Here is a 25,372-nt window from a genome sequence, read left to right on the forward strand (position 1 = left end):
ATATATATATATATATATATATATATATATATATGGAGAATTCATGAAACCATCCATAACTGAATCCACACAGGAAGGGTTAAAGTTTGTCTGAACAAATCATGTTAAAGTGCCCCGTTGATTCTTGTTAAACGCTAAATAATGTGACACCATTTACGTCTGAAATAAGATGCGCCAAATTACAGAATTACTACGAAGCGATTCAATTAACATGCACACCACGCACTGCTCTGCACACTCACAGGGATGACCTGTATAGCTGTGGCGGCGCCTTTGAAGTCGTCTTTGTTTGAGAGTATTAATCAAATTCAATTTTAAGTGAGGATCAAAACTGGACAAAACAGACTCCTTACATCTATGGCTCGGGCCTGAGCCTCTGGAAGCCTTGCTTGTGAAGTAAAGAAGCTTTGAAAGAAAATCCAAATTTCAAAGACTTTACAGTCAGATTTCTGGGAGAATATACATCACACTCCACCATCTCAGCACCTCCTGCTGAATCTGAGATAAGTCTTTATCTTTAAAAGGAAATTCAAGGACTTTCAACTTTGAATTAATTTTTAAATGTTTAGTTTAAAGATTTTTTTCTTCAGTTTGTTTTAAAATCATAAAAGACTATTTTAAAAAACAATTTGTGAAATAAAACTGCGGCAACAGATTTATCCTGGAAGTCCAAAAATCAGGTATGGATCAGTGACTGGGGGATTTAATCTGACTTTTTATTTCAAGTTTCATTTCAGAAACCTTTTTTTGTTTTTTTTTCGGGTATGTTTGGGTTAAATCACACAACTGTGTTCTAGTCTAAAAGTATGAAGTATTGCCAGGCTATCCCTGGACAGCACACAGTAGAGCAAGATGTTTATAAATGGCTGCATTTGAAGTAATGTTCTGAGATGTGAAGGAAATATGTAGAAGGAAATGTTTAATTGATAGGATTTCATTTGTCAAACATGACTCATTTCTATCACAGTGGTTTGCTAAATTCTTAATCAAAGGCAAATTACCATCACTATTACTGCTTGAAAGTAAGAAAAGTAGAAGAACGCTTAAAATTTGATATAATCTTTGGCTTGTCTTTTTTTATTTGCATCTAATTTATACATTTTGATTCACCAAAAACACATTTTCTCACATGTATATGTAGATGTAGGATCGCAGGAAACCTGGGTTGAATAAGTGTTATTTTTTTTAAAAAGTGTTATAAGTTTTACCAAGACGAAACAGCTTAACACAAAACTATTCATGCCACTGGCAGATTTTAAAGTCAGTCTTGTTTTCTATGACTGAAATAGTGATCGCTTTGAGTCGGACACAATCTGAAAGATAATCTGTGGATAGAGCGAAAGATTAGGGTAATGGCAAGGAGACTTTCCTTCCTCAAAACTTTGTAGCTCATCACCCAAAATAGAACATTACAATTTCCTTTAAGAAATGTAGCTGACGGTTGAGGAACTATAGCGGATTAGTTGTTGTAAATTCAATAAAGTCTATTTTTTTTTATTATTAAGAAACCCCTATAATGATTTTCAATAGACTTTTTTTTATGAATAAAAAAACAAAAAAAAATAACACTACTTATTCACTCAGGTATAACTGTCTCACATCTTATAAAAAAGCACTGTATGAATAATTTTGCAGGCCTCTAGTTTTAACTGGCCTATTTAGGTGAAAATCACACTAGATGGTAACAACCCAGATAATTCTGAAATTCAGGAAAATCCAAACCAGTAATTTAATATTTATCATTTAACATATATTAATCTTATTCGCAAAAAAGTGGAATTACACAGGGAAGACATGAACAAAAAGGGGTGCAAAAAGGGGCAGAAAGTAAAAGCAAGGTTCAAATCTGTCAGAGGTTGGAAAAAATCCTATCATTACCAATTCATTGCTTGTTAGGTAATGAACATACTAGATGATAAAGGATCTACTTGCTAAGGTATTGTACAAGAACGCCTGTAATGGCATGCAAAAGTACGTTTAAACTTTGCTCATTAAATATGGTTGTAGAAGGTGGGGGAGACTGCCAGCTGCTACATGCAAAACAAAGCCTTTACACGCTGCCAGTTTTTCACCGGGAACCACATAGAATAATGTTATCCACTTACTGGTGATGCTTGCCGGATCTTTTTGACAGCTAGAGACTAAAACCTTCAGCAATAGTTGGATTCAACAGTTAAAGTTAAACAGTTAACAGTTCAAGTAATTTTTTAAAAGACCCGCCCTCTCCACTTTCAAAAAATGTATATGCAAAAACCTGTACCCACACCCGAAAGGGGAACACCTATCAAACGGCGTGCACGCTCTGTTTAAAAGTTGGTGTTCTCATAGCTCATACAAGCTTACTGTGTCCAAATGTCCGCCCTAACCCCTAAAACCCTCAATAACTATATAAAGCGGGGACTACATAGTGGACTTTATAGCAAACTCAGTTAACTTACCGTTCAGACAGATGATCAGTGCTTCTTGCTCCCCATTGGTCGGTGCCTGCGCCATCTTTGTTATTAGTTGCCGCTGTCGGATAGCGACAGCCTATGGCGATAGCGGGCCGCTGTGACAGCAAATTCCGGGATATATCTGCCTCTTCTGATAGCCTGACGTAGTCCTACTCAATTCTAGTCAGAATATGAGTCTGATACTGCTCCATAGAGCTGTGATTATGGGGCGTGTTTCGAACAAACCAGGAAAAAAAATGCCTCTGCACTCAATTGGATAGACCTACAACCAATAAGAGCAACGGAGTGCGTGACGTATGTTAAGCGAGGCATAGTTGTTGTCAACAAAAATCAAAGCGTGCAGTTGCACGCCTAGAATAAGAAGATGAGCCTTGATCGCGTTTCTCTGTTCCTCTTTTAAAATTAATTTGCTGTCGATATCTTCTAGAACAGACCTAATAGCAGAATCTACACACCTAAACTCTCCAACGGCAGCCATTGTTGTTGTCACCCAAGCGCGCTTTGGTCAAGTGGTTGATTACGTTACTGTTGATCATCTGTCCATCATCGTATAAAGCCCGCCCTGACAATTTGATTGGCCCGCCAGATAATGTGCGAGCATACTCGCGCTACTACTGAGCAATGCCAGACCGAACTTCCCAACCTCAAACGTTGTGGGCGGGACTAAGTTTAGAATGGCACCCAGGCTACTCTTCTGAGGCTTTTCTTTTCTTCTCATACACTTCATAGACACTTTTACGACACTCAGCCATTTTCAAAGAACCTCGGTGAGAAATGTGAGCTTCAATGACTTGCTGAAACTGTATCTTAACAAACATATACGCCTTAAAGTGTACATGCGCAGAAAATATAGCAAACAGGACAAGCGCGTTGGATGGCCTTATGTAAACATATCACCAGAATGATTGATAATTAGGGGGACCACTTATGTTGATGATCCACCCGGAAATAAAAGATCGTCCTCTAAATCTTTAACTTAGGCAAACAACAAGTAATCACACCCAACAACAATGGCCATAATAAACACTCAGTGCTCTCCACTATTGAAAAAAATGCAGAATAAAACACTTTTGAAGTCAGATGCAGAATATCTAAAAAAAATCCATAATACCAAGACTATAGTTACGTTAACTGAGACTAAGGGGGAAGTCTTTGAATGGCATTGCATGCATAATGTTGAGAGAGAAATGGTGCAAATCGAACTATCGACACAAACACACTATCAGCAGTGAGCCTTGAATGTAGAAATGCCCTTATTTGGTGTTGTTTTTAGCAGACTACTGGTAAACCATGATAACTGAATAAAGGGTGAATATAGAAATGTAGCGGGATATTCTTAATAAAAATCTAAAGGTGAAAAAAGGATGGATTCTCAGCAAGACAGTGATCCCAAGCAAACAGCCAAGGAAACTCTCAAGTGACTTCTGAGAAAAAAGAAAACTCCTTGAAGATTAGATTGCTGAGAAGAGGCCTCCAGAAGCTTTAAGGATTTGAAGTCAGTTAATGTAGAAGTATATCTCAAAATCACACCAGAGCAACACGTGAGTTTTTTTTCTGTACAGGAGACATCTTAAAGCTCTATATACTGAAAGAAATTTTGAAGAATGTCGAGTAAATGTTTTCAATACATTTTCCATGTGTCATTCTGCTTTTTTTTTAGACATAACCTTATTTGATAGACTGATTTTTTTTAGATTTCTCATTGTGTGAATTACTTGGGTTGTTACCAACATCAGGTGTGAATTGTATGTAATTTTAATTATTAAAAAAAATGTGTTTAGTTTTTATTTTCCTAGTTGTATATTACATTATTTCCTTGCAACAAATCTCCTAGAAGTAACACATCGTTTTTCTGTTTGGGTATTAGTGTGTTTGGCCTCATATGTTTAGATAGCAGCAAAGCTCCCCTCTGAGCAGCACAGATTAGATGAACAGCCTCCTCTGCCCTGCGTCCTGCAAACCCCTATTTCATTACAGCAAATCCTGCCCCTATGTCTGAATTCGTGATAGTGATCCGCAAGGTAAACATTTCTGCTTCTTTAGCTCTACTTGAAAACCACACAAAGGTTTGTTTTTTCCACGTCTAAGTGAGTCTATCAAATGCAAAGGATGCAAGGTGTTATGTTATTGATCTACCCACAGCGCATAGCCAATATTTAGCCACGTCATGCAATGTGGTGTGTGGAGACACTTCATTTGCAGCCGGACAAGGTCTCCAGGCGTGGGTTTTATTTCCCAGAGGATGGAACAGTGTATTGTTCGGAAACCAGCTGATGTTTTTTCATTTATTGCCCTCTATGCGTCCCTTGTAATTCTCCAGTGCCCTGAGCACAATTAGACAGTCAAGCCCCTCAAGGCAAAGTCAGCTTAGGCATGGCCAATTAGTTTCTCAAGCGATGTCAGAACTCCTTTGAACTGCCGTGTCGGCCTGTTGCATAGGCACTGATTCGGGTTGACGGTACTGCAGTGGCAAGCCTCTGCACTGTGACCTATTTTTAAGCCAGAGAAATATACAGAGGGTAGCGAAGAAAATCTAAAACTTGAATTTCTGAGTGAGCCAGGCCTTTCACTGTAACCCCAAAAAGCTCTTCAATAAGATCACACAAACATATCCGGAAATGTTAAATATATACCCCGAATGTCTTCTGTAGGTTTTTGTTCCTTGTTTTACTTTGAAAGCGTGAATTTAAATTACTGCTTGCTGCTGAATGTTTCTGCTGTATGTGTGAGTGATAAGTAAATGGGTGTATTCACCCTGTAAGTGCTTCTCAACTTGAGAGCCTGTGTGAAAAGATACTGCGCCCCTGCGATATGATTGTCACTTGATGCTTTCCTCCTCTTAGGCAAGGGACCAGAGACTCTCCTTGTAGGCGAGAAGCTGAATGACAATGAGTGGCACACAGTGAAGGTGGCACGACGTGGGAAGAACTTGCAGCTTTGTGTTGACAATGTGACAATGGAAGGTAGAGTTGAGAGAAAGAATTCAGGCTTATTGAAAGTGTTTTAGCAGAGTAAGATAAATGGGTTTGTTCTGTAGGCCACATGACTGGTGCTCACACCCGGCTGGAGTTCAACAACATCGAGACAGGAATCATGACAGAGCGGCGCTTCATCTCAGTGATGCCTTCCAATTTCATTGGCCACTTGCAAGCGCTCTCCTTCAATGGGATGCTCTACCTGGACCAGTGCAAGAATGGAGACATCTCCTTCTGCGAGCTTAATGCTCGATTTGGCATGAGACACATTGTGGCCAATCCTGTGACTTTTCTAACTCAAGCCAGCTATTTGGCCTTTTCCACCTTGCAGGCCTACGCCTCCATGCACCTCTTTTTCCAGTTCAAAACCACCAGTACTGATGGCCTGATACTGTATAACTCTGGAGATGGCAGTGACTTCATCGTAGTGGAGCTGGTCAAAGGGTGAGTACAGAGATGTTTCATGCATATAATCATGAGCGCCTGCCAGACTTTTGCAATACTAAGGGCAGGGATTCCATATTAATTTGAGGGTTTTAATGATGCATGACTTTTCTTCCCATATCAGGATAATACAAAAATTCAGCTCTAATGCTCTTTTAAACTGAAAATAAGTTTTATGTATTTTCTCTAGTCTCTGATCTTTTTTGGGATTGCTGGTTCTGCTATATTTGACCATTTTTGAACCAGCTTCATTTTCTCTTCCTGACAAAATCTTTAATGTTATGAAGCTCATAAAGTGTGCATTTAACTTTTTTCTCCTTAAAAGTATTAAATATGTTTTGAAGATACTAGCTCTTCATCTCCACTCTTTCATTAACTCATGTTAGTTTAGGAGCTGTTCCCTCTGCCTTTAAACATGCAGTGGTCTGTCATTCTTTTTAAGGAAACTACACCTTCATACACCGTCTTTATCATATATTTGACCCATTTCATGGGCGAGGTTCCACAAGGTTCTACTTTAGGCCCTACATTTTCTATCTAATATATTTTTCCTCATAAATCATTCATGGACCAGCACAATTAGTTCACTGCTATGGTGATAAGACTTTTTTTAAACTAAGAAAAACCAGAAAGGATTTTGTGCGGCAACACAACTTTTGAGTTCCAACTCCTGAATTCAGCGACTTCAAAAACTCTCAGATCATATTTGTTTAAAATTTGATAAACATATCCCTGCTACCCACTTTACTCTTAAGTATAGCCCACACATTTCAAATTTAATTGGTATCAATGCTTAAAAAGTGACTATAGGCTAATTGTTAACCTTCCAGAACGGCTTTAGGTTTGTGTTTGAGATTTTGTCCTGCTGGCTCAGCCAGTTATACCACATTTCAACCCTCTGATCCAAAGGGTTCTGTTAAAACATGGCTACCTCAAAGCCTGAAGTCTAATCCATCCACTTTTACAAGTCAAACTGAGAAATTATATAGAAAAGTTTCATGGTCGGTTGCTGTGTGACAATGACATGAAGCATGTTTAGAGCAGAGCCGTTGAATAGGAGAGTTCAGCCTGTGGAAGACCAAGTAAGTTGCTAGTGGTCCATTAATATGGTGGAAGTGCTTGTTAGCCCATTCGGGCAGATCTGTGACAGACACAATACTTTTGGTAACTACTTTACAAAATACACAACCATTGCAAAAAAAGTAATGATTGAGTGTTTGTACTCCATATTATAGCTCTGTTGTTAGTCATATAAAATGTGTTTCTTCTTTTTAGGTAGAGCCTGTTTCAATCTTTTTCAGTTGACTCATATGTAACGTTTATAAATGTTAATGTTGTGTTTTCTTCACCAAAGATGAGTAGACTATAGATGTATTCATGTAGGACTAACATGCTCTGCTGTCTATTGCTAATAGTGGCTAACTTTGCTCGAAATATTTAAGCTCTGTATGTCGTTGATGCCCTTTGACATGTTTCCCACTGTCGTCAATGGAGTTGTCAGAACTCTCTTATCTAGACAGCTCTGCTTTAAAGAACTTAAGTAAAGGTTTTCCAACTGTCGATCATTATTATCTGTTTCACTGCTAATTATACTGATGCATTCCAGAGTGATGGGAACAATTAAGAAGAAAGGCTTCATCTTGGACTGTCAGCTTTGCTTGATTTCTGCAGCTAGATGGTGGAAAGCCTGGAGTTTAAATATTAGGAATGTGACCAAACTTGCCTCATAGCTGGGATAGCCATGTTTGGAACAGCCCAGTCCAAAACCTTGATGAAGAGTTTTGGGATTTTTCTTACAATCAAAGTCTGTGACATTAAACTAACCAATTTAACTGAGCTACCTAATTTACGATAAGAATTGAAGGTGAAGTATCAAACATTATTATGTCAAGAGCTTGCTGTGGTTACAAAGTATGTTTGGTCTGCAACTTACCAGGGAGCTTTCATTGAAGTATTAATTAATTTATAAATGCATAACATCCTGCATACTGTGGCTGTTACCTTCTCATTAATTTATTAACAATAAGAAAGAATGCAAGTTCAAACACTTGGGTAGCCTCCATACACAAGAACTTTTGGCATAAGCGACCTAAATATCATTCAAATGAGTTTGTTTGTTTAAATTAAAGATACATTTTCCTGGAGAGAATATCATAAAGCCGCTGTGGATCCAGAGCCAGCAAAGGGAACAATTGTGTTATCCCACTGAAATTCCAAGCAGAGACTCTCTGTCAGTGAGCAATTAATCAGCAGGAGGCCTTGTTCAGAGCAGCAGAAGCTCCAAAAGACAACACAGACAAAAAAGAAATAAATAAAAATGGCTCCCAACACTTCTGTCAGGGTTTTCAGGCTGTTCAGCGTTATGTGTGAAGTGTGGCAGCTCATTCATGGATGGCTCTTAACTTTGATTATTAACATAATTAGGTTTTGAATGAAGACTGTCTGATGACTATGTTTGAAATCAAATACACTCATTTGCAATTAAACCACATTATGTTATTCGAATCCCAGCAACAGACAATTAATTACTGCCAAATAGTACAAGTGGTAATTTATATGTCATATGGTATGAAAGGAAATAATTAGAGTTGAGAAATACAGATCTTGAACAAATGTATCCTGTTGTAGGTACATTCATTATGTTTTCGACTTGGGCAATGGACCGTCACTAATGAAGGGAAACTCTGACAAGCCTCTCAACGACAACCAGTGGCACAATGTGGTGATCTCCCGTGACAACAACAACGTGCACGTACTTAAGATTGATTCCCGCACTGTGACTCAACACACCAATGGAGCCCGCAATCTGGACTTAAAAGGTAAAAGTCTCTCCAACACTTGAAAGCAATGCAGATATTAAATGTCTGCTGCTGTTTACGCCAACATCTAACAATTAAAATAACATATCTGAAAAATACTTTTGCTAAATAGGTGTTTTCTCCTTTGATTCATGCTTACCAGGGGAGCTGTACATTGGTGGTGTTGGAAAAAGCATGTACAGCAGCCTTCCCAGGTTAATTGCTTCCCGGGAAGGCTACAAGGGCTGCCTGGCTTCAGTGGACTTAAATGGAAGGCTCCCAGACCTCCTGGCAGATGCCCTTCACAAGGTGGGAGAGGTGGATCGCGGCTGTGGAGGTGAGTGTAAATAAACCCCAAATCATGTCTACAGAAAGGGCTGGAAAAAGCACATAAAGAATAAAACAAAAAAGACAAAAATAACAATCTATGTACTTATTTTCACATATCATGTTGCAGCAAAATATCATAATACTTTTTATCTGCCCTGTTTTTTATGTTGTTTGAGCTCATAAAGGAACCTTTAAACTGTCTTAAGGTTTTTTCTGTTTTTTCAGTTCAAAATATTTTTTTTTAAACTGTCTTAATATAACAACATAACACAAACAAACCTTTGGAATGAAGACTCTGGCTGTTTCTTTGTAGTTTGGGTTAGTTATTGTTAAAAGAAGCTCTTCAGCATTTAAAGTAGGCCGTAATAGCTGTTACATATCCCTCTTTCCAATTTTGTTTTGTTTTGATTATTGTTAAATTTGTTGAGTGTGTTTTTACACTGAAGGTCAATCACAAATGACTTTAGAAGACGATTAAAGACCAGCGGCCATTTATACCAGGAGCCATTCACTCACATCCATGCAGCTGCCGAGTGCAGTGGGGTTGCTATGGCAACTGGGGCATTTCTGAGGGAGCTAGAAGCTGGGTTGGGACTGTGCCCTGAGCTGAGCTATGCCAGCTTTCTAAAATTAAATTATCCACATGTAAGCAAGTTTCATAAAAATTCTGTACAATGCAACTGAACAGAAAAAACCTTAAATAGCAATTTGCCGTGCGTGCCGTTTTTACTGATGTAACTGCTAAAAGTACAAAGCTCTACAGAGAAACCCTCTCTTTAGGTTTGATGGCTATTAATCATTTGTTGTAATAATTAAATGAAAAGTACACATTCATGGAACATCTTAGCAAGGGGGCCTGGATTAACATACAGCCTGTTGTTTAGCAGCAGAGGAACAAAGCAATGATATACATCACGAGGAAGAGACTTTATCACGCCTTTACTTATTTTTATTACCATGTACCTGTCAAAATGAGTGACTGTCGGCTTTTTGCAGAGGAAACTACAGTTTTAGATTGTTCTTATCTAAGTAATGTGTGTTACAGTTCTTATTTAAACAAATCTATCAGTCTAGTTTGAAAATTCTCAGTCCCACAACAAACACATGTGTAATTCAAAACTGTATATCATTCAATTAGGGATTTATTTTTAAACCTTAGCTGGAAATCATTGTATTTTCATTTTTACTGTGTAGAGTACTTTTGATCCATATGTGTTAGGCCTAACTAGGCCAAATCAGTTCAGTGTATAAGGATTTAAAGAAAATGGCACAAGGACAAAAAAAAGGACACATGACAGGGAACTAAAAGCACCAGGAGCTTTGGAAGTAACTGATAGATCAGTTAACCAGATGGGAGGTTAAAGAGCTGAGAGGCTTTTAAAAAGATGGGAGAGTTTGGGAGTAATAGGTGAAATCAGGTGTAATTAGCAGGATATATGGTTCAGCTGGGGAAGAAACAATCATGAAGAAAATAAAACCATGGAAGGCTATTAATAATAGATGGACTGATCAAAGGGGAAGATGAAGCAAACAACAAAAGAAATATAAATCTGAAAAACACCTGGTGCACATTTACTTTTTATTAAACCTACAAATACCTCAAAAAATTAATTAATAAAATTGAATGTAAGTTCAAACACCTGGTTAGGCGCTAGGCGTATGCGTACCCCTGGACGAGAATCGCTGCTGTAGGGAATTGAAAATAAATGCATGCTGCCCTCTTCAGATTTTTATTTCCAAATCATTTTGAAAAAAGAATAATGTCCCATCATGTGAATAAGCAGCTTGATCGACACATTACTACGTACCTTTATGCGCAGGTGTCTTTTTCAGATTCTTTTTGGTTTCCTTCTTTCCTGTTGAGTAAAAGCAAAGTTGCGTAATGCAAAGTGAAAATCCTTTGCTTAATCTGCTGTGAACACCCTGCAGGCCCCAGCACAACCTGCACAGAGGACTCCTGCCACCACCAAGGTGTGTGTCTGCAGCTGTGGGAGGGCTTCTCCTGTGACTGCACCATGACCACCTACGGAGGACCTTTCTGCAGTGACCGTAAGTAAAGGAGTATCATGCCTGACTGGCCATATTTCTGGAAAATTCTGTTTTGAAGTTCATCGCTGAAACAATGCAGTTGAAATTCAACCAGAGTACAGTAACAACTGAAAACATGTTAGAAAGAACACAGTCGTCTTTTTAATTCCTGAAGGGATGAACCCTTTAGGTTGTGTCCTTTCATGCATTGAAGCTACTTTCCATTTACAACCTAATACAATTTTAATGACTTTTTGTCTTGGAGGTTTTACAATCTATGGACTGATGGTAAGTTTTAGACCACGATATCAGTTTACTGTGTAAACAGCATGTAAACAAAAAAAAAATAAAAGAATCCCTTTGCATTTTATTTTATTCTTTAAACAACATTGATCCATAACCCACCGTTCTACCATATTACAACAACCAAATGTATTTCCTATGTATTACTGTTCATGAATAATACATCCAACTGTTACTAAAAGCTTCTGATATTAATTATAGCAAAGCATTCGGTTTATTAGGCCAAGTAAAGCTTCATTTGCTGCAGAATCATTTACAACAACTGCAAGAAAAGTGCTTCTGTGGTAATTGTTTTAAAACATGCTTTAATGTTGTACTTTTTAAAAGAGAAAAGCATTATACAACAGGGGCTCTTTTAGATGATAATTTGGTGATAAGTGGTATGCTGGTTAAGCTGTTAATGTGAAAAAAGACACTCCAAGGATATGAATTCATACATTTGCTCACACTGATTGAAGCTTCGGGTCAGAGATTAGTGAGTAGTAACAAGAAGATGCAACGATGAAACTGATGAAACCTTGTCATTGATACTTAGAAACATGTTTATTTACACTTTCAAATTGCAGAAACTGCTTTCCTGTTTCTGATATTTTCCTGGATGAGTCTTTTTGTTTTGTTTTAGAGTAGTTAAATACACTTTTCTATATTCTTTAAAGCTGGGCATACACTGTGGGATCTTTTCAATCGTTGCACGCAGCTACGGCTCACACTGTACGTCTAAAAACCACGTTGGACTCCACAGTGAGATGGCGCTACTTGGACTCGTCTATCTGGAAGCTAACTGAGCAGAAGAGGAATATGAAGCTCACTAGAGAGAAACGTGCTGCCTTGGCTATTTGTGCAATTTTGTGCTAAAAGCCCTAACAAAAGGCGACAAGTTTTTTAGACAAAGACATGGCTGAGCAAAGATAACTACTACGGTAAATTTTACAGAAAGAATTAAATTTCACTCATTGCACCCCTGCCATACTTGTGTGTTTTCATTTGAGGGGAAGAAGAAGAGTCCTTGTTTGTGCATGCCCACTGAGCGGTTTGCCCACGACGGTCGACTGAAAATCAAACATGTTTGATTTTCTCCCTACCCCACGATTCGCGATCGGGAGGTGGTCGTGAGAGGCTGATCGCCCCTCGTTACCCTCTGTACACTACACAACACATGACACACGATCAGACTGAAAGTCGGGCTGATCAGAAAATTCTCCCACAACTGGAAAGTCGCCCCGAAAAGGGCAAAAAAATCACTTGGTGTAAGCCAGGCTTAAGACATCCGGTTATGTGCAAAGACAGTAAAAAGGGCAACTTAAGATGCACTGAAAGATCAACCTTTGAGGATAAGGAACAGGTCAGTTTCTAGTTTTACTGGAGCTTAAAGGTTATCTGCCAATCAGACACTCAACAGTGTGATCTTTGCATTAAATGAGCCATACCTACAGTCCGTGTTAACAGGTCCTGCTGACAGTAGCAGTCTATTTTTACAGTGGAAGAAAGCTCAGCTGTTTAAAATAATGGTAAGTGTTCATAAGGGACACTACAGGATGCATCAAAGATTTAAGCAGCCGTTCGAAAGGAATCTCTTTAAAGGTTAATTAAAATTAGCAGCACATTTGGACGGAAAAACGCTCAGTGTAATTTGGTAGAGAAAGCTAATTGGGTCATGTGACATTAGAGTACAGCTTCACGGCAGTCTGATCTCCTTGAACACCTAAGCTAAGCTTAACCTTTTTGTTAGACAACACAACAGATACAGTATGACACTTACCTGATCACATATGTTTGCCTAGAATTTAATCTAGAAGGATAAATGTTCCTTGTACCCCGATGATGTCTTAATCTGCTGCCCTAATCATATTGCAGCAGTGCCGTATTGTTACTTGCTTTCATAAAACCAAATCTGGAAGTTACCCTCAGATATATTTTTCCCATACATTAACATTTATGTAAATTTATTTCAAAAGAAATGCTCATTTAGTTTTCTTTATATGATTTTAACACAAACCTATGAAATAAACCTTACATGATCCATATTAATTTGTACAATAAAGCTTGTTTTTTATACACAATCATTAGGTTTTTGAATTTAGTATTGATCTATTATACTATAATAAGTGTACTTATTTCAAATACATAAAGTGCATTGTTTGAAGTGCATAATAATCAGGTTACTTTTATACACTTCAAACAATAAACTTTATACATGGGAACAAAATACACTTTTGATCAAATATACTTTATTAAATCAAAATATTTAAACATGAAACGTGTTTTAATTAGATAAGCTTTTTTAATGAATGAATATGCATCATGTTAAATTAATTGCATAGGTTTTTGTTAAACATATCTTTAAAAAAAAGTAAATGGGAATTTGTAATATTATATAAAAATGTTTTGTGAAAAAAATAATTTCTAACATTTGGTGAAATATTTCTGAGTGTAAAGGTCTTCACATTTGCATAACATTTACACAGTAAACATGGTTATCTTACGCTTTTCCATATAGACCACTAACATTTTCTGCGTGCCTATAAAAGTGTAAACTGATGTGCAGATTTTCACTTCACAGTAGTGTTTTGAAATTGTTTTTCCTCTTATCATTTTAAATCAAACGCTTGTGTGGTTAAATGTCCTTGTATAACCTCTTTTTATGTTGTGAGCTGTTTATTTATTTATTTATTTTTTTAGAAAATACTTCCAACAGTTTTTTTCTTTCATAAAAAAGGAGCAGCATAGTTTTGATCTTTATTATTGTTGAATGGGATGCCAGTTGAGTTTCGTACTGTTGGTATGGGGGTTATCCGTTCTAATTACAAATCTACAGGAAAAACCACACAATCCAACCTTGGCTGACTTTTGTAATTTCAGATATCTAATGGTATTTTAGTTATTTGGGACCTATTCAGATAATTTAGACTATTATGACATTTCCTCAAGTATCGCCAGCATCATGTTGTAAATGGTAACAATTGGTTTGCAGGGATAGAAATTAGACGGCGTCTGATTTCAGTGATGCATCAATATGATTAGGATGGTTTGAACGATAGCCTTGATTCCGCCCTTTCAGTTTATCTGCCCCCTCTTTTTTTAACCTCTTCTCAGAGAAAAACCTGCTTTTAATTCATCAGAAAATGAAAAAATAAATGAGACTTTTCATAGCATTGCAATAAAACACATTCACCGAAGCCAATTTCATTGCAGCTCGTTCTGATTTTCATCTCTACGTTTCTGAGAGGCCTCTCAATCATGCCGGTGATAAATGGCATGGCAGGCCAATATCAAAGGTCAAACCAATAGATCAGACCCGTTTGGAGTAAATAACAAGCCTCGTGCTTCACATTACACCATCACTGAATCCATAAAGAGGAAAAAAAATGTAGCTGTAAGGTGTAAACCTTTTGCGGTGTAGCAATGACTAGCTCTGCTGCATTGCAGCAAGGAGGTCCTGGGTTGGAATCTAGTTTGTGTTGATTAGTCCACTGGCTTCCTCCTGAAGTCCAAAAAGACACATATTGGCTTAATTGATCTCTGAATTGCCCTGAGGTATAAGTGTTTTTTTTCCTCTTTGTTAAACTGTGCTAGACTGATGAATGATCAATATACGGATGCATAAACATGGATAAAGATGTGGTTTTAACTGCATTTAGCATTTAACCATAGAGCTTATTCTTTCCCACCAAAAGTGTCCAAGATTAAATTTGTCAGCATCTTATTCTGTAATCTACTCCTCCTTAGCTTTATCCTGACAGTCTGAAGCAGTTTTTTCAGACAAAGGGTTGGAAAGAGACTGTGCTGTTATTTACCCATTAGAGAAAAAAATAGATCCCTTCGAGTGGGTTTGTCACATTGCATTGATATTCATATACAGACACCATCTAACTGAGTTTGCTATAAAACATCTGTGCTTATTATTTCTAGGTCATGGTTTCATCGGCAGATTTAGCAAGAATGATGATAGGTGCTTAATTTCCAGCTCTTCCTCCTCTAAACATATGGAGTGTGTAATTACTGGTTAACCTTTGCAGGTACTGATAATTGATTTCGCATATTTATTACCTGCCTGTGTGTTTAAGTTTGTCACAGTAAAAGACAGAAACTATATGTAGCTAGGAAAAATTCATTGCTTTTTTTCAACTTTCATTTAGCATTTTGAAAAAAAACACTGTGTCAACTAATGTGATAATTTTGACTCCCCAAGATGACATAAACAACACAGCGTTGGTGAAAGGCGCCATGTGCAACCTCTGGTTTTAACTAAGAGTGGCAAAGCCGCTCAAGAAACTAATTGACTTCTGCATCCTCCCACTCGGCCCCTGCCATGTCAGTCAACACACAATAAGTCCCACCACACACAAGGTAATCAAACGCGGGAAACTCATAGGCAGAACTAATCCTACGTTCTGCAATAATGTGCAAGTCAGAATTTTACTGGCATTCTCTGAATGGCTTTCAAGGTTAAACACAATTTAATGCTCCAGAACATGGTATCCAAACTCTGGTTCTGTGTTTGACATTTAGGTAACCCTGAATAAAGCTCTGGATTTTAATATTACTGGCAGCACATGCAGGAAGATGCGAAACAATTGTTCAAATATACTTTTTGTATATATATATATATATATATATATATATATATATATATATAAATATATAAATATATAGATTAGATTCAACTTTATTGTCATTACACAGGTACAGGTACAATGCAACGGAATGCAGTTTAGGTCTAACCAGAAGTGCAATACCAGCAAGTGCAGGATAAATAATGGTTCCATAAATACAGGACATGGGTTTCTACTGAATGAGTATAGAGATGAATACCATTATAAATAATGAGTATAATATATAGATCACTAGTGTTATGAACTAAATTTACAGCTGCATATGTATCGAATATAATATACAGGTGGACATTACTATAAAATAGGTTTTTACAGTTATGTACGATAGCATATATACAGATGGGTTTTACTATAAAATGAATAAATAAAATTTGGACAGAAGCTATCTAAATTAAAGTGCAGTGGAAGATAATTGCATGTTACAGTTAAAGTATGTTATTGCAAATGTATATGTAAACAACTGGTATAAGCTGTCGGCAGTTCAAATCAATATTCAATATATATTGATACAAAGAAAGAAACATCAGGAAATAAGTGTTTAGGCAAGGCAGGTTTATTTAGCGCCTTTCAATAGAAAGTTAGTTAATCAGGTAATTATTAAATATAAATCAGTGAATTGCAAAAGAATAATTAAAGTTATAAAAAAAAAAAGAATAAATTAAATGATTGACAATGAAATCAAAAGGGAGTTTAGCTTCAAACTGCAACTAATAATGTTTAATGAGCACAGTCAAAGCCCACTCTAAACAGAGGTGTTTCATATTGGTTTAAGAAACTGAGGTTTTCAAAACTTTTACACTAAGCTCACACTAAATGAGACACAGATCCAGTGTGATCTAATGTTAACCTCAATGTTAACCTCACATTCAATTCAGTTCAATTCAGTTTATCTATATAGGACCAACTACAACACATGTCATTCAAAGGCACTTTACAATTCAACCAGATCATAAAGTCAAATTTATTCAGTTTTCTATTTGAGGAAAAAGCGGTTGATTCCACTGAGTCTTTGACTTAAAGGCAATCCCTCACAGTAAGCATTCTTGTAGCGACAGTAGAGAGAAAAACTCACTTTTAACAGGAAGAAACCTCCAGCAGAACCAGACTCAGTGTGAGCGGCCATCTGCAGAGGCCGACTGGGGTTCAAGGAAACAGAATGGTTACCAAGGCCGTGCAGCACAACAGATTGATTCGGCAGGACAGAAGGTTGTCGGGATGCCCCAACGGTCTTGTGCAAATTGGCAAGGAAGAATGCTAGGCATCAGACAGGGAAGACGGCTGGTAAATTTCAGAATACGATTAACCAATTTTATGCCAATGTGACTAGTGAAAACCAAACCACAAAACAGAAACATGGATATTTATGCATACAGATAATATGTTTTTCCCTAGAAAAGGACCCAGTAAAAGCTCTCTGAAGCTGCACAGGCTGTTTCCGGCTGCCATTTGCCGTGTGGTAAATACTACAAGTACCAGATATTTTTAATCAGTTTCACCACAGTTTAATAAGAAAATGTTTTAGTGAAGTGTAATGATCGATGAAAGAGCTAACTTTCTTTTCCTCGTACATGAAAAAATCCCTTCTGCTGGCTTTTTACAACCTGTGGAGTTGAATCCCTTTATATTCAGCACATTAGTATATGCTGACAGCTTTGCAAAATGAATCATGGCTTGCATGTGTCTGTCTGCCAGAATGATAAATAAGGGCCCTAACATAGCCCCTTGAGGAACGCCACTGAGACTTTTGTTGTCTCTGTAGTAAGTTTACCTAATGATACAAAAAAGTCCCCATAGGGTTTAAAACAATTGATTTTAAATCCTTTTCAAGCAATTATAGTTGCCAACATTATTTATATAGCTGAAGATTTATCTAAAATGTATAAAAGAAAATCAATTCTGTAATTTTGTAAATAATTTAAGTGTTAGTCATGTTAATCCATGACTTTCTTTTAAGTATGATATAACACAGGAGCTTCTGTCTCAAGATAAATGTACATTCCCAAGGCAGATGTGTGTCAATCCTTCTAGATCAGTCACAGGTCAGAACTTCATATCCAAGTTGTTCCAACTCAAAGCAATAAACAAAAAGTTTCATACTAACTTAAACAGTGGCCACCCTTTATTAAGCTCACTGTTCGATAACTGTAACAAAGACTAGTGTCTTGGGATTAGTCACTCTCTCTGTTTGCTGTAATCTTTAGGGCTTTATTTTGCTTTTTTGTTATTTTGGCTCAGTGTTTCTGAGGCAAATCATTTCTGTTTATTTTCCTTTTTATGTTTATGTTGATTCCCTGTTTTCCCCCTACTGTTTATGCTTCCTTCCTCTTAGTAGTTTCCCCTCATTCCCTTCTGCACCCTGTTTAATCAACCACCTCCTTGTTATTGCCTTCTCAGCACCTTTACCTCTCTCTTCCATCACTCACTTGTCAGATCCTCCACTTAGTTCCTGCAGTCCTCCCTGACACCATGTCTGTTGTACCTTGTTAATGTTCGAGCGTTTTACTTGTGTTCCTTCATCGCTTTTTTTATACGATCCTGTCATTCTGATTGCCTCCTGCTTGTGATTTGATCCTCTATAGGTGACATGACAATATCAGCTTATACTGTAAATTATGGAAGGCCTCATATAGAGAAAGACATTAATTGGTTAGCATTGTATAGCAGTCAGTCCCATTTAGTTTAAATAGAAGATTTTTTTTAAATGTAAATGGATTTTATAGCGTTTTCATAGACTGATTAAATCTTCCTCCAATGCGACTTAAGGACAATGTGGTTTTTAACTTGAAGAATAGGGGAGGAAATATGTTCTGTTGCAATGCTCGATATAGCGCTATTCTTTTTTTGACCTTCATTTCAGGTGGAGTCATTCACAATTACAAGTACGTCCCAGACCGGATAATCCAGGATAGAGGTTTAGACTTAATCTTCTGCCATGGGACAGAGGCTCAGGAAAAATATATTGCTCCTTGTAATGCTGTGACCTACCAGGAATAGAGTTTGGAGTTGGACTCTTTCTAGAGTCTGTAAAGTCAATATTTTAACCTGCTTTGGATCAATAGAAAATAAAATATGACCATGTACCCTAAAATCCCAATTTGTAAAGCAAATATCTCTTTAAAGAGACTTTTCATAAACATGACACAAGCTAAATAGGCTTGCAACCGATAAGTATATGTGACATTTGAGGTCTTTTTAAGTATTTCTAAATTGCAGTAACTACATTTAAACAGCCTTATGCAGAGTGAGCTTGTTTAAATGGAGATAGACATAAGTGTCTCTCACAGCATGATTTATTTCAGTTTCCAACTAATCTAACATCAAATTCAGTGCAGCTTGGCAAAGCTGTCTTAATTGAAAATGAGCATAACCGTCTGTGAAAAAATTATATGAGCAGATCACTGAGGTTTTAGTACAAGTTTCAGAAAGTTAGCCTCTGTGATCAAAAACTTTGATGGAAAATTAATGAACTGTCTTCTATTGATTTAACTTATTGGTTTTGGTGGACAAGTTTAGGCTCTGGTTTTTACATAAAATAAAATAAAAGATCCTAACTGCCACAGAACACCATCTCAATACGACAAACTGGAAATGAAACCAAAGGGTGGAGTTGTAGTTATTTAAGAGATGAATATAATAAAAGTACCTCTTTCTGATTGTCTGTTTGTTTCTGATTGTTTTTTTCTAATGCGGTCTGCAGAGAAGCAAAACGCTCTGACCGATTGAAAGAGTTTTTTAAGTCCAAAAAAGTACCAGTGTTTAGTTCCTTTCTATATGATAACATGTTAATTCATTTGTTAAAATCTATACACGTCAGCTATGCAACGCTACACTTTTGTAGCATGAAGCCCTTCAGCCCTGTGCTAAAAAACACTTTAGACAATAACATAGATGTGAAAAGAAGTCAAGGACCTGAGGGTAAAATGTCCTTTCTGGCTTATTTTTGCTTCTGTCTTTGCAGTCTCTCACATTGGGTTTTGTGTGGCACACTTCAATGGTTTTCTCAGAAGTGAAGCATTACTGCTCAGACACACACAAAAAACTTGTAAACATAAATAAATACTAATCCGTATTTTTTTTATAAAGTTAATGCTGCATTAGAAGCACCATCAGTAATCAGATATGATTAATTTCTTACCCTGTTTAGCAACATTTGAAGGGAAATTATGCTGTGATCACATAGTGACACTGACAAAATGAGTCATGCAGTTTAAATAACTGGCAAAGCAGTATGATGTCTAAAAAGATACTGTTGATGCTCTTCCATCAAATGCGCAGATAAAGCATGATAGCAAGCTGGCAAAATACAAAAATGTTTAATTCAACAGAATCATTTTGGAGACAAGTGTTGGTAATATACACAAATAGAAAATGTAAATATTTTTTATAGCATTTATTGAGTCAGACTTTGCTTTTTGCTATCGATAGTTGACTGTTCAAAGGTCAAATGGGGATTTTCACTGTCAGTGAAATTCAAATGTCAGAAGAGGAAAGAGAGCACATACATCCACAGTAAGTGCATGTATGTCCTACAGTATGTGTCAGATATGATTCTCCAGGAAGCAATGTAAAGACAATAAAATCTGTGACTTGGGGCAACCAAATCAAAGCCATGATCTCAGTCCACAAAATATTTGTGGGATTAGTAGAAAAGTTGTGTTTGAGCAAAGAAGGCTAAAAATCCCTCTCAGTTATGCCCATTCTGTCAGGAGGAATGGGCTAAAATTCTTGCAATACTGTGAGAAGCTTGTAGAAAAATTACAGAAAATGTCACAAGCCATAAAACTGAATATTTTATACAATTTGATATACATTTAAATTTGCTAAATGTTTTAAAATCCCTCAAAAACATATTTTGACATTTAGCAAATATAATCATGGTTATCCTAAATTACCTAGAGTTTGACACGTCTTGTCAGAAATTAGTTGTTTCTACAAGGCTTCAGCAGTATCACAATAACAATAGTTTGTTTGTGTCGACTGACAATCTTTTTGACTTGTATGTAGATGCTTATCGGGACAACGTTTTTGTAAATGAGGTCCATGTTCATGCCATGTCAATGCAATGTTTGATGCTTTGTCAAAATATGATGACTAACATGTTTACATGAAACAGCCCGCTTGGCTGTTTTATTCCACAAAAATTCCAATCCCAACTTGTGAAAAATGTATTCCTTGTCAATCCCCTTTTACGTAATTAACTGGCGCAGGGTACATGGGAAATTGTGGCAGGAACTCATGAAAATGTATTTTTGCTAACTGCAAAACTAATCAGCATTTAAGTCTGGTTCCTGCTCAACACATCTGCGAAGGCTGCACTTCCCATGTAAGTCTTTTGGCTTCCACGCCCCTCCACAGAACATGTGGACAAAATTTCAACACCCTGCACCGAAGAACATGAGAAGATATGATATATGAGAAAATATGCAGACAGATCCGTGCAAAAAACATGGTAATAAAGCAACAGCTCCTTCTGCCGAGGGTTCACAAATGTAAACATCTAGAGACAACCTGTGACTTAGCTCCTAAATACCACCACTATCAACAGATTATTGAAAAACTCCTGGATAGAACTGACTTTCGCTCTTGGATGGCATGAAGAGACTTAAAACAAATTAAACTTTATGTATAGTTGTGTTGTAATCTTACTATTTGTGCTGAATATGTCCCCCTGGAGCAGCCCAGAATGGGACCAAAGCCCACAAAGTATAGGTATTGCTGCAAAGGTTGTGCGGCTGACGGGTTGGCTTTTCCACGTTGATTCTATGTCACAGGTTAAGTGCGTGTCACATGAAACATTGTCTCCACCCTGTCTTGCACCCTGCGCAACAATGCGTGACAAGAAGGTTACACCTGCCTCTACAGTATCTGACGGGCAGAGGACCATGACCAAGCGTCAAAATTTGATTAGTCAAGATTGAAAATGTCTTGTTTATTTTGTTCACCTAACTTATGTCCATATAAAAGCACATAATGTCCATATAAAATGACATATGGAATGTAAAAGGTAAAAGCCATTTACATTCTGTTCCTGTACACTAATACATCTCATATCAATTTTTGTGCTTGTTAACATGGCTGCTAAGTCTAAGGTTGTTTTTTTTTAACTGTAGTTTATAACTGTCAACATCTGCATTGAATTATAGCTTTAGTCATGGTTGTTCAGCATTATTTATCACTATATAGCCAAATGTTTTTCACTAAATCCAAGGTTTACTTCAGTCCAAAGTTGAAACTAACGCCTGATTTATGGCTAAAGTAGAACCAAAGCTGCCTGTAGGTTTGCAGATTGCAGTGTAAGTCCTCAAAGCTTTCCTCTCCTCATTAGTATCAAGAAATTAGATCAGCAATAGGTTTTTTTTTTCCTCAAATAAACCTGTTCATTATTTACAGCAGGTAGACATGGTTTCTCCTGACCTCTTGCATGTTTTTGGTTGAAGAGTCTTGGCTGATGGCTCATTAGAATGCAAGCAGATGCAGGCTGTACTCAGCTATGTTCAACAGATTTGAAAATGCGAGCCACATTGGCAGCTCTCTCAGATATGCGACAGGTTATTTCATGATTAGTCATGGTCTCTTATGACTCACCCTGCAAACACTGAATGCAGGAGAGGGGATTCAATCTTTTGCCAATGTCACACTGACTAACAGAGTTAGGTGAAATATCAAAACCACTATAATACACATTTCACTCACTGTGTACAGAGGGGAGTTCGACATTTAGAGAAGCAAACTGAGTATCATTGTGCAAATTCTGTTCAAATTCCATAAAAGTTTGGTTGGTCTCTCTTATTTAGCAGGTGTATTATTATGTCTTACGTTTTATAAAACAATGAATTTGATGGGTTAAAGGCATGTCTTTAGGAAATGTCCATGCGACAGAAAATTGAGGACTTAAACCCAGAATTTTGTTTTATTTGTAGAAATTTAACCTTTTGTTTTAAATCTGCAATTTACAATAAATGTCATCCCAGACTTTTTACAAGACAAAAGGTTACAATTTATATAATCAAAAACATTATAGATGTAGCCAAGGATCAACACATCCAACCCCTTGATTTACAAATAAACCACAAGAGACATAACTTAGGGTTGCTCCTTTATAGTACAAAGAGTCTTTATTGTCCACTATTCTATGAAAAAAAATATTCTGCGAAATAAAATTATTCAGAGCTAAAGAGCCTACATCATTTTTTTACGAAATAATGTACTATTTGTGAAAATGTAATTTCTAAATTTTGTTTCACATTAAAGCAGCACCATTTCACTTTTGACTTAAGTATTAGTTCTGGGATTTTTACCCATACGTCACCACCATGCCCTTAAACATTTTTTTAAATCAAATAATGGCTCAAAAAAACATTAACCTCTATATAAAAGCTATAAGGGGCTCCAGAGCTGCAGCTTGCAGACCTTTAAGCTTGTTCCTACCCAAAAATTAAAAAAGGTGGTAGTGTGGTAGAAATTATCTCAAGGAAGCAGACGATGTTAGCAAATATTTTCTCTCAGCACGAAGAGTGTGCCAACATGATCACCTTTACTCTAAAAAAAGTTTTTTTTTTTTTTTTCAAATTGCCCGTCCATCTTAGTTCTAAGAGGTCCTGTCCAGAAGGAAGAGTATAGCACAGTATCTAGCTGATGTTTTTCTACCATGAAACCAGCACATATTTACCGTAGTCTCTCCACTCACACAAGGATTGTTTTGTGTAAGCAATTTAAGTATCATCTTTTATTGAATCACTGCTTTGTTGAAAATAGTCGAGCCTATTATGTTGTTGAACCTGCCTCATTGTCAACATCCTCGTCTGTTCCTTCAAGCAGAGAGGAATTATTGTATCATAGAGTGCTATAAATTGCCTGGAAGCATCCTCTTTGCTCTAAGTGGATTAAAACATGCCCTCAATTCAGTGGATAGGTCAGAGGAAGTAGTGCTTTCTGGTTGTTAAAGTAAAACAACAAGTAATAATTATAGACTTAAAAAAATAACTTTATGGCCCACGTTTGACTTCTGTCCTCCCTGAGTTTTAACCTATGATTCTATCAACTGAAGTTTGTTACCATAAGTCTTACATGCCAGAAGACAGTAATTTTTAACATAAATAAAACAAAAGATAGCAACTTTTAATATTCAACAATATTTATTATAATATATGTATTTTACACATTACAAGAGTGAGTTCATAACAAAATGACTGTTAGGGCCAAAGAAAATGTTTGCTAATGTCTGGAAATCCATTTTCACCACCTGAGAGAAAGAAAATTATTATTGATTTTCTATTTATTTTACTGTTAAACTTTGCATACATTTTCATAACCCTTGAACCAGATTTAGACAAGTACTGCAGAAGTTTAAAAGTGAGATAAACAATATGGTTTAAAAAGTCTTACATATTCAAATATGAAGTGAAGTAGGTTTTTAACTTTTAGCCCTAATTACCTTGAGTTTTAAAGGTGGATATCTCACAAAGGATTTAGAGTTAATTTATTGATTCAATATGTATACAAGGCAAGCAGTCATTATCCTACATACCTATGAATTTTGAAAGAAAAAAAAAAATACATATATATATATATATATATATGCTCAGCATCAACATTATAAATTGCAATATTTTGTGTCATTATTTAAACTCAATTTAATTTGTTTTTAAGTTTATTTATATAACACCAATTCAACACCCATTTGATCTCAAGGCACTTTACAAAGATAATTCAATGAGGTCACAGCAGACTGGTTAAAAGTTTAATCTAGTCCAATGAAAACCATTGGATTGCATCGATCTACTGACTTGCAGGACACATTCCTCCTGAATGGGCTTGGGTTAATGATATTCACTTGCATTTTGTCATTCACTATTCAAATTCCTCACACCGACCATGCCTACAGCGATAATGGGGGGCAAACACTTGCTTTAACACAAAATAACCTGCAGTAAAATCAGGCTCAACATAAGCAGCTTTCTGCTGATGCCGACTGGGGTTTCAAGGAGAGAGAAGCATTCATCCAAAAGGTAACAGTAGAAAAACTCCCCAAGGGGCTCTGCATAGGAAAGAAAAAGTAAAGAAAGTGAGCTCTGGGACAGTTTTCATGTCAAGGTATGAAAGAGATCCCACACAGTTAGTCACAGTGGAAGCTGAGGACATAGATATATCTTGGAGAGAAACAAGACAAAACACTTTGAAAGAGGTCCAACTCTGTCATTTATAATCAAAGGTGTTGATGGCAGCAGCTCAGCTAATATTTCCCTCCTTGATGGTGTCAGGAGCATTTAACATTTATGTTATGGGTTATGGGTTGAACAGTGATGGGTTGAACTAATAAATACTGCAGAATGGGATAATTGAGAGGAAATTATGAAAAGTGGTCACTATATATATATATATATATATATATATATATATATATATATATATATATATATATATATATA

General features: G+C 36.7%; 1 protein-coding gene across 6 annotated transcripts in view; it reads left to right on the forward strand.

Annotated features, from left to right (window-relative positions):
- The window catches only part of LOC107089820 (neurexin-2-like), a 224,374-nt gene that overhangs the window by 111,317 nt on the left and 87,685 nt on the right, over positions 1-25,372 (forward strand). For all 6 annotated transcript variants that reach the window (XM_015382809.1, XM_015382812.1, XM_015382811.1 and 3 more), the window contains 5 exons: positions 5,297-5,416; positions 5,491-5,872; positions 8,501-8,691; positions 8,834-9,007; positions 10,930-11,049. In XM_015382809.1, coding sequence (XP_015238295.1) covers positions 5,297-5,416; positions 5,491-5,872; positions 8,501-8,691; positions 8,834-9,007; positions 10,930-11,049 — 987 coding nt within the window. The remainder of the gene's footprint in view (positions 1-5,296; positions 5,417-5,490; positions 5,873-8,500; positions 8,692-8,833; positions 9,008-10,929; positions 11,050-25,372) is intronic.

This window comes from Cyprinodon variegatus, unplaced genomic scaffold (genome assembly GCF_000732505.1).
Source record: "Cyprinodon variegatus isolate N-32 unplaced genomic scaffold, C_variegatus-1.0 Scaffold267, whole genome shotgun sequence".
Classification (NCBI taxonomy): domain Eukaryota; kingdom Metazoa; phylum Chordata; class Actinopteri; order Cyprinodontiformes; family Cyprinodontidae; genus Cyprinodon; species Cyprinodon variegatus.